At 40.5% G+C, this 16828-nt stretch overlaps 1 protein-coding gene across 1 annotated transcript in view; it reads left to right on the forward strand.

Moving 5' to 3' along the window:
* The window catches only part of ZFTA (zinc finger translocation associated), a 102742-nt gene extending 87816 nt beyond the window's left edge, over window positions 1-14926 (forward strand). Inside the window, exon 5 of the mRNA XM_053689246.1 lies at window positions 14475-14926. Coding sequence (XP_053545221.1) covers window positions 14475-14926 — 452 coding nt within the window. The remainder of the gene's footprint in view (window positions 1-14474) is intronic.
* Window positions 14927-16828: the final 1902 nt, after the last annotated feature.

Below are 16828 nucleotides of genomic sequence, written 5' to 3' on the forward strand. Positions count from 1 at the left end.
AGAATCTTGCTTCCTGTTCTGTAATAGACCCCTCTTGATTCCATGTCACAATCTTGTTGTCTATCTCCCGTTTTAGAGCTGATGTGGGATCTCTGTCAAGCACCTTGTATGTTGTTTCATCAGAGTTGGCGAATAATTTCGCTCTTATAATCCGTTGTGTTCAATACTACGACTGCCCCACCTTTATCAGCCGGGCGAATCATAATGGTAGGATCATCACCCAGGGTCTTCAAAGCCACTCTCTCATCCTTGGAGAGATTATCGTAGTGTCTAGATGTACTCCTTGTCTCTTCTGTCAATTTCATAAGATATTTGGTATAGGTGGTAATAGATGCGTTACTGGAATTTGGATCAAAGGACCCCGCAGTTCTAAAATGCTGGTTGCTCTCACTTGTAGTGCCAAAATGCTCCTTTAGGCGTAACTGTCTGACAAATTTTTGAATATCCACCAGTGTGTTGAATGTATTCATCCTGGTGTATGGCACAAAAGAGAGTCCTTTTATTTAGCAATAAACAAATTTAGCAACGACAATTCTCCTGGGGTTAATTCCCTGGAACTAATGTTAAAGACATTGTTCATTGACACTGTCGACTATCTGGACGTGAGAGTGTTTAAGAAGGGTGGCTCATTATTCACCAGATCAGTATCGGATCTTGAGAGCCATCAAAGATGAGTGGAAGATTATTGAATCAGATAGTAGCTTACCGTTCAAGCATTGGAGTGCACCAAGACTATCATACAGAAGAGGACGGAGCTTACGAGATTCCCTTATGAAAACGGACATCTCCCCACTGATGGAAAAACAGTCATGGCTCAAAAAGAAGAATGGGTGCTTCAAATGTTTGAGTTGTGTCACATGTAACAGTATGCACACAGGAAATTCATTCCAACACCCCGAAAAAAAGAAAAAGTATAAGATCAACTAGTTTCTGACTTGCACTACCACACATATCATATACCTCCTCAACTGTCCATGTGGGAAGTTTTACATTGGGAAATCGACTAATGATGCCAGAACTCGGATGGCCAACCACCGTTCAAGCATTAGAGCTGCACTTGATAGTGGAAGGTCGGGACAACCAGTTGCTCGACATTTTCTGGACAATAACCATTCAGTCACTGATCTCAGGTTTCGCCTGATTGATCATGTGCCACCACTAAGACGGGGAGGTAATAGAGCGAAAATTCTGCTCCAAAAAGAGGCTCGCTGGATCCATGAATTGGGGACATTGGTGCCCAGAGGCCTCAACATACAATCCGGGTGGCAAGCATTCTTGGGTTAACCTATTGACCTAATCATTAGATGAGAGTCCTGATTCATTATACATGAATAAGAGAATGTGATGGCAATGTCAAGCTTTTTGCCTCTTATTCAACAGCATTAGATTTCTAGCTGTATCCATACAGTTTATTTATAGCCATTGGGGCCACGTACGCATGGGCTTATCCCATTGATTCTGCTATTTTGCAATAGACACAAGTGCTTTTAATCTTTTATGTTTGTGTAGTTTAATGTTTTAGATGTCTTTAGTACCTCTTATTTGTTTTTTTATGTTTTTTTCACTATGCACCACGTGGGGTTTTGAAATACACTAATAATTCCCTCACTCAAATTGGTTCGAGCCTGATCAGCTCGATTTCAGAGTTTCACACCTACCAAGTGCTTAATTTGGATATTTAGATTATGGGTTCTTCTTTACATTTAGGTTATGTTTTGATTCTATCCATCTAGGTTCAGATGGTATGACCCCGCCTGTTAACAGCAAACACAGAGGTTTGATATATATATGTCTTGGCACTTATCTTATCTTTTTTGTGACTAAATTTTTATGCCTGTAATATACATATGGGAATAGACCTAAATAGTGATATAGAAGTTTTAATTTAATTTATTTTTCTTTTATTATTCCACTGAGGTTTAGCCTTATCATGTTGAAGGTTGTGATTTATGTATTTGTACAGTCTCGCAGGGATTTGCGTCACTGCAGGTATTTGAGAGTGATAATGCTTACATCGTATTGTGTGATCTGGCTGTATTTAGGTTTAAGGAGATGGGAGTAATATGTCTTGTCAGTGTGTGCTGGCCTGTCCGTTTGAGCAGAGGTTATGGCCTTTTGCAGGTGATTGTGGTGATGCTGAGACAACATTTATACGTTTGTGGTAACTAGTATGAGTGTAATGGGTGACCAGTGAGCTTGAATATTGAGTTGTGGATACACTTCACCCCGATGGTTGCTATGACAGAAAACTTTGCTCATGAATTGTGCCGTCTTAACGAATGTTAGAGTCGGGTGACGTCATTCACCTCCGAGCCTATCAGCGCTACTGGGTTTTCCAGCCACACGGGTTTGACACGGGGGGGGGGGGTGTTTGAATACCGATCGTGATTGGTGATGACGGTGAGCTTAAGCTCCGTGCTGTTGCTGCATCGGTATTAAGTGATGATCGGACAGTGGGATAGAAGTGCGGATAAGTGCATGACAAGTAAATTTATTGAATTATGCACCTGGTCAATGTGCCAGTCGCTAAACTTAGTGAGGGTACGCTTTTCTTTTCTTTTACTTTCTAGCTCCTATGAATGGGGAGAGGCGTTGTTCACGCTTGGCCTATGAGAGCAGGAGGGGTGTGTTGACATATGTTATGGTGATAGTAGCACTCAGCTGCGATCTGATCCCATGGTTTACGTTTTCCTGTTGCATTAAAAAAAACCTATGATAGATGCACTGTTATATCACAGCATGAGAAATACCTTGATTCTGTGAGTAGATGACCCTTAAAGTCACATTTTACAAAATTGATGTGACAGTGTACTAGAACCTATCAATGATGAGGGGTGTTTCCCTTGAGTAGTGATAGAATCCATTTTGTGCACTTGGAAGGAGGGGTGACTCTTTGATATATATTATATGAATCTGCACTAAAATGCTTTTGCAAATTGATTGGTATGATCAGAGTTCACTTAGATATATGATGATTACACTAATATAGATAATTATGTTTATATACACCTTTACACATTTACAACTACACATTGTACATTATCACTTTTCCATACCTTATTTTGGTTTGGTCTTTACTTTTGCACACGCTTGCCTGGGATTGGTAACAACATAGGGGAGGGTCTGATGGGCCTATTTAAGTTTGTTTTTTGCACTGTTTGTTTGTCAGAAGAAGGGACAGTTTTGGTCCCAAACCGTCACTACCACAATATAATTTGAATAAAAATTGCCTTATATTAGAAGTTGATAAATATGTTCGACATGCAGGCTTCAGCAAGACTATTGAGGGGACAGTTCAGGGGAGTTGATTATTTAAAATGAACCTAAATTATATAAACCTGAGTTAAATTCTAGGTGTTTTAGCTCATAGGGGTCGATTTATGAAGCAGCGGATGCTGCTTCCAACCCACTCCGCTTCAGTTCCGCCTGAAGCTTAAGTTAAGAAGCTGCTGAGGTGGTGGACAGCAATCAGCCCGATTGAATACGATCAGGTTGATTGACACCCCCTGCTGGCGGCCGATTGGCCTCGAATCTGCAGCGGGCTGCATTGCACCAGCAGTTCACAAGAACTGCTGGTGCAATGATAAATGCCGTCGGCATTTATCGATGTGCGGCGGACATGATTTGCTATAGAGGATCATGTCTGTCCGCACCATGATAAATTTATCCCATGGGCTCCTTGTTTTTTTTTCAAGACCTTACAAGCTTCAGTTTAAAAAGTCTAACAGAACAGTAGCAAGTAAACTTAGTCTGCCCGTTAAGGGCTCGATTACAAGTGGAGTGGTATTTAGTGTTTTCTCTGGAAGTAAATATTACAGTTGAAAGTAAATTGTTTGAAAGTGAAACCCAACGCGCCTAAACTTCAAGACTTCAGATACCACAACCGCATTAACTTCTTCTCACCATAGACTTTAATGGAGCTGAATTTAAAAAAAACAAAAAACGAACACTTATTGCTTGAGTGGTAACCCAACACCATATTAACCCCTTAATGACCGAGGACGTGCAGGGTGCGTCCTCAAAAAAAAAAGGCAGTTAACGCCTGAGGACGTACCCTGCACGTCCTCGGTGTGGAAAGCAGCTGGAAGCGATCCTGCTCGCTTCCAGCTGCTTTCCGGTTATTGCAGTGATGCCTCGATATGGAGGCATCCTGCAATAACCTTACATGGCCATCCGATGCAGAGAGAGCCACTCTGTGGCCCTCTCTGCACCGGACATCGATGGCCGGTATCGTTGGTGGGTGGGAGCCGACTTGGGCGGCCATCGGTGTGACGTCGAGGGGGGCGGGATCGGGGGCGAGACTGTCGGGGTCGCGCACGGAGGGTGGCGGGCGGGCACGTGCACGGGGCGGGAGCGGGTGGGAACCGCTACACTACGGAAAATGAATAAAAAGTAAAATGTTAAAAGTGGCCTAAGCACAAAAAAAAATAAACACAAAAAGAGATTGTGGAGGGGTGGGGGGTTGGTTTTTGTTTGGGGGGGAAGCTACACTACAGAAAAGTCTAAAAAATTTAAAACAAAAACATTTTTTCTTCTAAACTGGGTACTGGCAGACAGCTGCCAGTACCCAAGATGGCGCCCATTAAGTTAGAGTGGGAGGGTTATAGAGCTGTTTGGGGGGGATCAGTGAGGTTGGGGGCTAAGGGGGGATAGTACACAACAGCATATGTAAATATGCTTTAAAAAAAAACACACCAAAAAATACAAATATAGCTTTTATTTTAGTACTGGCAGACTTTCTGCCAGTACTTAAGATGGCGGGGACAATTGTGGGGTGGGGGAGGGAAGAGAGCTGTTTGGGAGGGATCAGGGGGTCTGATGTTTCAGGTGGGAGGCTGAGCTCTACACTAAATCTAATATTAACCCTGCAAGCTCCCTACAAGCTACCTAATTAACCCCTTCACTGCTAGCCATAATACACGTGTGATGCGCAGCAGCATTTAGCAGCCTTCAAAATACCAAAAAGCAACACCAAAGCCATATATGTCTGCTATTTCTGAACAAAGGGGATCCCAGAGAAGCATTTACAACCATTTGTGCCATAACTGCACAAGCTGTTTGTAAATGATTTCAGTGAGAAACCTAAAATTTTGAAAAATTTTACGTTTTTTTTTAATTTGATCGCATTTGGCGGTGAAATGGTGGCATGAAATATACCAAAATGGGCCTAGATCAATACTTGGGATTGTCTACTACACTAAAGCTAAAATTACCCCAAAAAGCTCCCTACATGCTCCCTAATTAACCCCTTCACTGCTGGGCATAATACACGTGTGGTGCGCAGTGGCATTTAGTGGCATTCTAATTACCAAAAAGCAACACCAAAGCCATATAAGTATGCTATTTCTGAACAAAGGGGATCCCAGAGAAGAATTTACAACCATTTGTGCCATAATTGCACAAGCTGTTTGTAAATAATTTCAGTGAGAAACCTAAAGTTTGTGAAAAAATTTGTGAAAAAGTGAACGATTTTTTTTATTTGATCGCATATAGCGGTGAAATGGTGCCATGAAATATACCAAAATGGGCCTAGATCAATACTTTGGGATGTCTACTAAATAAATATATATACATGTCAATGGATATTCAGAGATTCCTGAAAGATATCAGTGTTCTAATGTAACTAGCGCTAATTTTGACAAAAAAATGGTTTGGAAATAGCAAAGTGCTACTTGTATTTATTTCCCTATAACTTGCAAAAAAAGCAAAGAACATGTAAACATTGGGTATTTCTAAACTCAGGATAATATTGAGAAACTATTTAGCATAGGTGTTTTTTGGTGGTTGTAGATATGTAACAGATTTTGGGGGTCAAAGTTAGAAAAAGTGGGTTTTTTTTAAATTTTTCCTCATATTTTATAATTTTTTTTATAGTAAATTATAAGATATGATGAAAATATTGGTATCTTTAGAAAGTCCATTTAATGGCGAGAAAAATGGTATATAATATGTGTGGGTACAGTAAATGAGTAAGAGGAAAATTACAGCTAAACACAAACACCTCAAAAATGTAAAAATAGCCTTGGTCCCAAACGGACAGAAAATGGAAAAGTGCTGTGGTCATTAAGGGGTTAAACCCACAGCGCTATACCCTTCAAGAGTTATTATTATTATTATTATTATTATATATTATTTCACTGTTCTTCACATACAGGAAAATTTTATTTTTTAGGTCTGCAACAACTAATCGGTAAGATTGATCATAAAAATAGTTGTCAAAGAATCTCATTATCAATTAGGTGGTCAGCGATTAGTTAGTTAATTGCACAGTACCAGCTGCTTCAATCCGATGAACTCTTGCACATGGTATTGTGCAAACATTTTTATTTTTTATTTTTTTTTCTATCCGATTAATAGGATGATTATTGTCCGATTAATCAGATAGAAAAAAGATTAAAAAAATAAATAAATTCATTTTTTTTTGCACAATCTTAGTTGCAGTAGATCATCAGCTTAAAGCAGCTGGTGCTGTGCAACTGACCAACTAATCGCTGACCACCTAATTGATAATGAGATTTGTTGACAACTATTTTTATGATCAAACTAAACGGATGCACTCTCAGGTCTTTTTTGTGCAGAAAAAATCTTTAATGGAACGTTTTCAGGGACTTACTCCCCGTCATCAGCATGATGCTGATGACGGGGTAGTAAGTCCCTGAAAACGTTCCATTAAAGATTTTTTCTGCACAAAAAAGACCTGAGAGTGCATCCGTTTATCCAGGAGTATCTATTGCATGTTTGCACCCAGGCAGATGTCCTAAGGAGGGTAACACTGTATTGTGAACGGTATATTATATTTTTATATATATATATATATATATATATATATATTTAAAAATAAAAAGAACTTTGGAATAAAATATGTAAATATGGGTAACACACTTCGGATTAACACACATGAATAATCGGTTATCTTAAGCGTGTTATGTAAATATAAAATGTTGAAAAAATTTAAATGATCAATAATTTAGTTACTGTAAAATAAATATATATTCAAATGATTTATTAGAATTTTTAAGAACATCTATAAGAATTATTTACATTATTAATGTTTTTCAATATTCTATATATTTAATAAATACATAACGCATCTTAAAATAATTGAGGTTGGGTTAATGTACATGAAGAATTAGTGTACTCAACCTGTCAGGTTTTGCACACATAAACCCGACAGGGGTACGCTAATTTTTCGTGTGCGCTAACCCGACATGAGTTATATTAAAGTGTGTTATGTATTAACATTTTTCAATTTTATATTTAATAATTAATGTAAATTATTATTATAGATGTTCTTAAAATTTTAACAAAATAATTTAAATATATATACTGTAGATTGGAATGTAAAATATGTTATGAAATATTAAAAAAAAGTTGAAATCATTTTTGCAGTTTTAATGTATTTGAGTGGAAAGGGCTTCAAAATATTTGAAATTCATAATAGGTGTTATTGCCTTTTTTATGCACTTGTTAATACATTGAGTGGTCCTTTAAAGGGACAGGAAAATATCACCTGAGCATCTCTATGTAAAAAAAGGAAGATATTTTACCTAACAATTTCCTTAGCTCACCAGAGTAAGTGCTGTGTAAAAAGTTATACTTCAGCTGCTCTCCAGCTTCAGGTAAAAAATAAATAAATGAACTGCAGCTAATCAGCATCAACAGTGCTGAGGTCATGAACTCTCTTACTGTGATCTCATGAGATTTCATTGTAAACTTCCTTAAATTGAATAGGTAAATAACATGAGTGTGCACGAGGCTCGCTCCCTTGCCTGTCCATACTGATTTGCTTCTTAAAGTCCATTACAATGGGGTGTGAAATACTTTTTTAAGGAAAAATATCTTCATTTTTTACATAGATATGTTCAGGTGATATTTTCTAGTCAGCTTTTTACAGCTTTGCTGCATGACTTTCAAGTGTTTCAACATTTGGGTATCATGGCTCTTTAATTGTTTGCATACCACTACTTTACCTTTTATTTGTTATTTTAAATAGCTAATTTTGCCTGTTGTATACCCACCTACACTGAAAATAGCTGCTTGTGTTTATTCAACCCCCCGGCCATAATAAGGATTACAGTGCCTAACATAATCAATTGCAGGTTCAGCCTTTTGTTATGGGTATGTCCTAGGTAATGGTTTTAATGAGAAAAATCAGCTATTTCAAATACAGTAATACATTTGAAGGAACAATTTACCATGCATTTAATACTCTGCTGTAAGTATAACAAATTATTTGGAGCACATTTAGGGGAAACAAATTTTACAGCAGTGTCCCTTTAATGATTATTAATCATTAGTAGGAAGTAATTATATAAGCCCTTGAAAATTAGTAGAAAGTGTGTGACTGAAATTCTTGCTCGTTTAATTTTTACTTCCTTGTCCCTTATTGAAGGGACAGTAAAGTTAAAATTGAAATTGTATGATTCCGATAGAGGATTCAGTTTTAAACAACTTTCTATTTTAATTATGCCTCTTGTCATTGCTTCACTGTGTTCATTTAGTTCTCAGTAGTACATTGCTGCTCCTGATTCTACCTAGATTTAACTTTCTCTTGTTAAGTGTATTCAGTCCACGGTCATCCATTACTTATGGGATATATTCCCTTACCAACAGGAAGTTGCAAGAGGATCACCCAAGCAGAGCTGCTATATAGCTCCTCCCCTCACATGTCATATCCAGTCATTCTCTTGCAACTCAACTAGATAGGACGTTGTGAGAGGTCTGTGGTGTTTTTTATACTTAGTTTATTTCTTCAATCAAAAGTTTGTTATTTTAAATGGCACCGGAGTGTGCTGTTTGTTCTCAGGCAGTATTTGGAAGAAGAATCTGCCTGCGTTTTCTATGATCTTAGCAGAAGTAACTAAGATCCACTGGCTGTTCTCGCACATTCTGAGGAGTGGGGTAACTTTCAGAAAGGGAATAGCGTGTGGGGAATCCTGCAAACAAGGTATGTGCAGTAAATTATTTTTCTAAGGAATGGAATTGACTCAGAAAATACTGCTGATACCGATGTAATGTAAGTACAGCCTTAAATGCAGTAGCAACTGGTATCAGGCTGATGAATGTATGTACAATAAGTAATTTTCTAAGGAATGGAATTTGACTAAGAAAATACTGTTAATACTGAAGTAGTGTATGAGCCTTAACTGCAGTAGAAGCGACTGGTAGCAGGCTTATTAATAACACTACCTAACTTTTAAAGTGCATAAAACGTTTACTGGCATGTTATTCGTTTTTTTGTGAGGTACTTTGGTGATAAATTTTTTTGGGGCATGATTTTCCACATGGCTGTCGTTTATTTCTATATAGAAACGGTTAACTGAGGTTTCCCACTGTTGTAATATGAGTGGGAGGGGCCTATTTTAGCGCTTTTTTGCGCAGTAAAAATTCAGTTTCAGTCTTCCTGCTTCTTCCTCCTTGATCCAGGATGTCTCTAGAGAGCTCAGGGGTCTTCAAAATTCATTTTGAGGGAGGTAATCAGTCACAGCAGACCTGTGACAGTGTGTTTGACTGTGATAAAAACGTTAATTGTTAAATTGATTATCCGTTTTTGGGTATTAAGGGGTTAATCATCCAATTGCTAATGGGTGCAATGCTTTGCTAACTTAATACATTTACTGTGAAAATTTGGTTGCTATAACTGATTTGGTTCATTGTTATTTCAACTGTGAAGATTTTTTTTGTGCTTCTTAAAGGCGCAGTAGCGTTTTTTATATTGCTTGTGAATTTATTTGAAAGGATTTTCCAAGCTTGCTAGTCTCATTGCGAGTCTGTTTAAACATGTCTGAAACAGATGAATCTGCTTGTTCACCATGTTTGAAGGCCAATGTGGAGCCCCACAGAAATATGTGTACTAAATGTATTGATGTCACTTTGAATAAAAGTCAATTTATATCTGTAAAGAAATTATCACCAGACAACGAGGGGGAAGTTATGCCGACTAACTCTCCTCACGTGTCAGTACCTTCGCCTCCCGCTCAGGAGGCGCGTGATATTGTGGCGCCAAGTACATCAGAGAGGCCCATACAAATCACTTTGCAAGACATGGCTGCTGTTATGACAGAGGTATTATCTAAATTGCCTGAATTAAGAGGCAAGCGCGATAGCTCTGGGTTAAGGACAGAGCGCGCTGATGATGTGAGAGCCATGTCTGATACTGCGTCACAATTTGCAGAACATGAGGACGGAGAGCTTCATTCTGTGGGTGACGGATCTGATCCAGGGAGACCGGATTCAGAGATTTCTAATTTTAAATTTAAGCTTGAGAACCTCCGTGTATTGCTAGGGGAGGTATTAGCGGCTCTGAATGATTGTAACACGGTTGCAATTCCAGAGAAAATATATGTAGGTTGGATAGATACTTTGCGGTACCGGTGTGTACTGACGTTTTTCCTATACCTAAATGGCTTACAGAAATTATTAGCAAGGAGTGGGATAGACCCGGTGTGCCTTTTTCCCCTCCTCCTATATTTAGAAAAATGTTTCCAATAGACGCCACCACACGAGACTTATGGCAGACGGTCCCTAAGGTGGAGGGAGCAGTTTCTACTTTAGCTAAATGTACCACTATCCCGGTGGAGGATAGTTGTGCTTTTTCGGATCCAATGGATAAAAAATTAGAAGGTTACCTTAAGAAAATGTTTGTTCAACAAGGTTTTATCTTACAGCCCCTTGCATGCATTGCGCCTGTCACTGCTGCTGCAGCATTCTGGTTTGAGTCTCTGGAAGAGGCCATTCGCACAGCTCCATTGGATGAGATTATGGCCAAGCTTAAAGCACTTAAGCTAGCTAATGCATTTGTTTCTGATGCCGTTGTACATTTAACCAAACTAACGGCTAAGAACTCCGGATTCGCCATCCAGGCGCGCAGAGCGCTATGGCTTAAATCCTGGTCAGCTGACGTGACTTCTAAATCTAAATTACTTAATATTCCTTTCAAAGGGCAGACCTTATTCGGGCCCGGCTTGAAAGAAATTATTGCTGATATTACTGGAGGTAAGGGTCATACTCTTCCTCAGGACAGGGCCAAATCAAAGGCCAAACAGTCTCATTTTCGTGCCTTTCGTAACTTCAAGGCAGGAGCAGCATCAACTTCCTCCGCTCCAAAACAGGAAGGACCTGTTGCTCGTTACAGACAGGGCTGGAAAGCTAACCAGCCCTGGAACAAGGGCAAGCAGGCCAGAAAGCCTACTTCTGCCCCTAAGACAGCATGAAGAGAGGGCCCCCTATCCGGAAACGGATCTAGTGGGGGGCAGACTATCTCTCTTCGCCCAGGCTTGGGCAAGAGATGTCCAGGATCCCTGGGCGTTGGAGATCATATCTCAGGGATATCTTCTGGACTTCAAAGCTTCTCCTCCACAAGGGAGATTTCATCTTTCAAGGTTATCAGCAAACCAAATAAAGAAAGAGGCATTTCTACGCTGTGTGCAAGACCTCTTAGTAATGGGAGTGATCCACCCAGTTCCGCGGACGGAACAAGGGCAAGGGTTTTACTCAAATCTGTTTGTGGTTCCCAAGAAAGAGGGAACCTTCAGACCAATCTTGTACCTAAAAATCTTAAACAAATTCCTAAGAGTTCCATCATTCAAAATGGAAACTATTCGAACCATCCTACCCATGATCCAAGAGGGTCAATACATGACCACAGTAGACTTAAAGGATGCCTACCTTCATATACCGATTCACAAAGATCATTATCGGTACCTAAGATTTGCCTTTCTAGACAGGCATTACCAGTTTGTAGCTCTTCCCTTCGGGTTGGCTACGGCCCCGAGAATCTTTACAAAGGTTCTGGGCGGTTCTAAGACCGCGAGGCATAACGGTGGCTCCATATCTAGACGACATCCTGATACAGACGTCAAGCTTTCAAATGGCCAAGTCTCATACAGAGATAGTTCTGGCATTTCTGAGGTCGCATGGGTGGAAAGTGAACGTGGAAAAGAGTTCTCTATCACCACTCACAAGAGTTTCCTTTCTAGGGACTCTTATAGAGTCTTTAGAGATGAAAATTTACCTGACGGAGTAATCGGCTTAATGGTAGCGGCAATGGACATAGTGCCATTTGCGCGCCTGCATCTCAGACCGCTGCAATTATGCATGCTAAGTCAGTGGAATGGGGATTACTCAGATTTGTCCCCTCTGCTAAATCTGGACCAAGAGCCAGCCTTCTAGGTTGGGGCGCAGTCTGGAATTCCCTGAAGGCTCAGGGATTATGGACTCAGGGGGAGAAACTCCTCACAATAAATATTCTGGAGTTGAGAGCAATATTCAATGCTCTTCTAGCTTGGCCTCAGTTAGCAACACTGAGGTTCATCAGATTTCAGTCGGACAACATCACGACTGTGGCTTACATCAACCATCAAGGGGGAACCAGGAGTTCCCTAGCGATGTTGGAAGTCTCAAAGATAATAAGCTGGGCAGAGTCTCACTCTTGCCACCTGTCAGCGATCTACATTCCAGGCGTGGAGAACTGGGAGGCGGATTTTCTAAGTCACCAGACTTTTCATCCGGGGGAGTGGGAACTTCATCCGGAGGTCTTCGCTCAACTGATTCATCGTTGGGGCAAACCAGATCTGGATCTCATGGCGTCTCGCCAGAACGCCAAGCTTCCTTGTTACGGATCCAGGTCCAGGGACCCGGGAGCGGCGCTGATAGATGCTCTGACAGCCCCTTGGGTCTTCAACATGGCTTATGTGTTTCCACCATTTCCGATGCTACCTCGACTGATTGCCAAGATCAAACAGGAGAGAGCATTGGTGATTTTGATAGCGCCTGCGTGGCCACGCAGGACCTGGTATGCAGACCTAGTGGACATGTCGTCCTGTCCACCATGGTCTCTACCTCTGAGGCAGGACCTTCTAATACAAGGTCCTTTCAAACATCCAAATCTAATTTCTCTGAGGCTGACTGCATGGAAATTGAACGCTTGATCCTATCAAAGCGTGGCTTCTCGGAGTCAGTTATTGATACCTTAATACAGGCACGGAAGCCTGTTACCAGAAAAATTTACCATAAGATATGGCGTAAATATTTATATTGGTGCGAATCCAAGAGTTACTCATGGAGTAAGGTTAGGATTCCTAGGATATTGTCTTTTCTACAAGAGGGTTTAGAAAAGGGCTTATCTGCTAGTTCGTTAAAGGGACAGATTTCTGTTCTGTCTATTCTCTTACACAAACGTCTGGCAGACGTTCCAGACGTCCAGGCTTTTTGTCAGGCTTTGGCTAGGATTAAGCCTGTGTTTAAGACTGTTGCTCCTCCGTGGAGCTTAAACTTGGTTCTTAAAGTTCTTCAAGGGATTCCGTTTGAACCCCTTCATTCCATTGATATTAAGCTTTTATCTTGGAAAGTTCTGTTTTTGATGGCTATTTCCTCGGCTCGAAGAGTCTCTGAGTTATCAGCCTTACATTGTGATTCTCCTTATCTGATTTTCCATTCAGACAAGGTAGTTCTGCGTACTAAACCTGGGTTTTTACCTAAGGTAGTTTCTAACAGGAATATCAATCAGGAGATTGTTGTTCCATCATTATGTCCTAATCCTTCTTCAAAGAAGGAACGACTTTTGCATAATCTGGACGTAGTCCGTGCCCTGAAGTTCTATCTACAGGCAACTAAAGATTTTCGTCAAACTTCTTCCCTGTTTGTCGTGTACTCTGGTCAGAGGAGAGGTCAAAAAGCTTCGGCAACCTCTCTCTCCTTTTGGCTTCGTAGCATAATACGTTTAGCCTATGAGACTGCTGGACAGCAGCCCCCTGAAAGAATTACAGCTCATTCCACTAGAGCTGTGGCTTCCACCTGGGCCTTCAAGAATGAGGCCTCTGTGGAACAGATTTGCAAGGCTGCAACTTGGTCTTCGCTTCACACTTTTTCAAAGTTTTACAAATTTGACACTTTTGCTTCTTCGGAGGCTGTTTTTGGGAGAAAGGTTCTACAGGCAGTGGTTCCTTCCATTTAAGTTCCTGCCTTGTCCCTCCCATCATCCGTGTACTTTGGCTTTGGTATTGGTATCCCATAAGTAATGGATGACCCGTGGACTGAATACACTTAACAAGAGAAAACATAATTTATGCTTACCTGATAAATTTATTTCTCTTGTAGTGTATTCAGTCCACGGCCCGCCCTGTCTTTTTAAGGCAGATCTAAATTTTAATTAAACTCCAGTCACCACTGCACCCTATGGTTTCTCCTTTCTTGTCTTGTTTCGGTCGAATGACTGGATATGACATGTGAGGGGAGGAGCTATATAGCAGCTCTGCTTGGGTGATCCTCTTGCAACTTCCTGTTGGTAAGGGAATATATCCCATAAGTAATGGATGACCCGTGGACTGAATACACTACAAGAGAAATACATTTATCAGGTAAGCATAAATTATGTTTTTCAACAGGATACTAGGAGAATGAAGCAAATTTAATAGAAGTACATTGGAATGTTGTCCCTATCCTTTAAAACCCGATCATTTCTATTCATTTAATAGCCCCATCTGCAAGTGAACCAGTTGAAGTCTCATTTGTAGAGGAAATTAACCAGAAGGAAGAACCACAAGAACAGCAAGAGGAATCTAATAGTTGGAAAAGTGTGGCTCCAGAATGCAAGGGTGCCTCATGGGAGTATACTTTTGGGAGGTTGGATAGGCAAGGGAAGGACCGGACCCAGCATGATCGCTGGAATCTAGAGTATCTTATGGACTTCACTCCAAAGAAAGATGGCCTCATCTGCATGATATGTGGGACAACTCTGCTAAACCCCAAGATAACCACTGTAAAGATGCACATCCAGCAGAAACATCCTGACACCACCTATCTGAGTGATCAGGAAAAGGCTGTGGTCATAGAGGAATGGGAGCAAAAAACGGCAGCAATTCAGGCAAGAGCTATCCAGCAGGATGCCGAGGAGACTGAAATCTGCATAGAGATAAATGGTGAGTGACCAGTGTGTGTTTTTTTATGTTTTTTATGTACAGATTCCTCTATACTCTAATACATTCCATAAACACTTTATTGTACTGTACTAATGAACCTCTTCAGTTACTATATTATTTCTTTCTAATGACACGGTAAGTCAACGGATCATCTCCAATTACTATTGGGGATTATCACTCCTGGCCTGCAGGAGGAGGCAAAGAGCACCACAGCAAAGCTGTTAAGTATCACCTGCCCTCCAACCCCAGTCATTCTCTTTACCTACGTTGCAAGGAGGTTGTAAAGTTTAGGTGTCTGAAAGAAATTTCTTCAATCGAGAATTTATTATTTTAAAGCAGAGCAGGTTTGCCCTGATCTTTTCTGAGGTCTAGCCGTAGCCCATGTCAGTCTCTTCAGTAGAGCAGTGGTGGCTTTTAAGCAATTGGGAACTTGTGGGGCAAAATCCCCACTGCGCCTCTCAAACAGTTTGTTGCTGCCCTTACTTGAAAGCCTGAGTAAGATTACTCAGTTTTTCTTTTTTTCCCACAGGTCCATGTGAGGGAGGATGCCTCTCAAACCTAGGGAGCTGCCCTGCTGCCAGGCAAATTTACATAGAGGTAGGCGCTAAATGTTATTTTCTAAGAAGGAAAAAATCTTGGCACTTTAACAGTTACCTCTGTATGGGACGTTGGATGCATTAATCCTATTATGGGTTAATAGGATAATGTGAGGCAGTTTGTGCAGGCACTGTGGACGAGAGGACTCATTTTCTCTTGTAAGGTGTATCCAGTCCACGGGTTCATCCATTACTTGTGGGATATTCTCCTTCCCAACAGGAAATTGCAAAGAGGACACCCACAGCAGAGCTGTCTATATAGCTCCTCCCCTAACCCCCACCTCCAGTTATTCTCTTTGCAACTCTCGACAAGATAGGAAGTATAAATAGATATGTGGTGACTTAGTATAGTTTTACCTTCAATCAAGAGTTTGTTATTTTTAAACGGTACTAGCGTTGTACTGTTTACTCTCAGGCAGAAATTAGAAGAAGAATTCTGCCCGGAGGATGATGATCTTAGCGGTTTGTAACTAAGGTCCATTGCTGTTCACGCTTAACTGAAGAGTATGGGAAAGCTTCAGTTGGGGGAATGGTCTGCAGATTACCTGCTTTGAGGTATGTTCAGTATATTTATTTCTAGAGAGATGATAAGTTCTAGAAAATGCTGACATAGCCTTTTATATTTGAGGTAAGCTAGATGCAGTGATTTTGCAATGACTGGGATCATACTTACTAAACAGGGTAATACTCATTTTAATTCTCATATTACTTAGTATGTTATATAAGTGAGACCTTTTTTTCTGAGGGTGATAAGTCTTTTGTTGGGGCCTAGTTTTTTCCACATGGCTAGTCAGATACTCCTAGGAGTATTTCCTTAAGACCCCTCTGACATAGAGTACATGGTGGGAGGGGCCTATTTTCACGCTTTAGATGCGCAGTTTCTTTCAGACTGAGACATCCAGCTTCCCTAGAGGAGTCCTCTTGCATCTGAGGACCACTATAAAGGGCTAATTTCTTCCCTAATCGTTTTTGAGGGCAGGTAGGAGTCACAGCAGAGCTGTGGCAAGGTGCTTAACTGTCTTTTACCGGTGGTTGAGGTTTTTTAAATCCGGTTTGGGGGCTAAGGGGTTAATCATCCATTTGCAAGTGGGTGCAATGTTGCTTTAGTCCCTTACACACACTGTAAAAATTTCGAAGACTTTACTACATTTTAACACTGTTTTGCAGTTTAAGTGCTAGTTTTTTTCTCTTAAAGGCACAGTACCGTTTTTGTTTAATTGCTGTTTCACCTTTATGAAAGTGTTTTCCAAGCTTGCTGGTGTCATTACTAGTCTGTTAAACATGTCTGACATAGAGGAAACTCCTTGTTCAATA

Source organism: Bombina bombina, chromosome 7 (assembly GCF_027579735.1).
Source record: "Bombina bombina isolate aBomBom1 chromosome 7, aBomBom1.pri, whole genome shotgun sequence".
NCBI classification, from domain to species: Eukaryota; Metazoa; Chordata; class Amphibia; order Anura; family Bombinatoridae; genus Bombina; species Bombina bombina.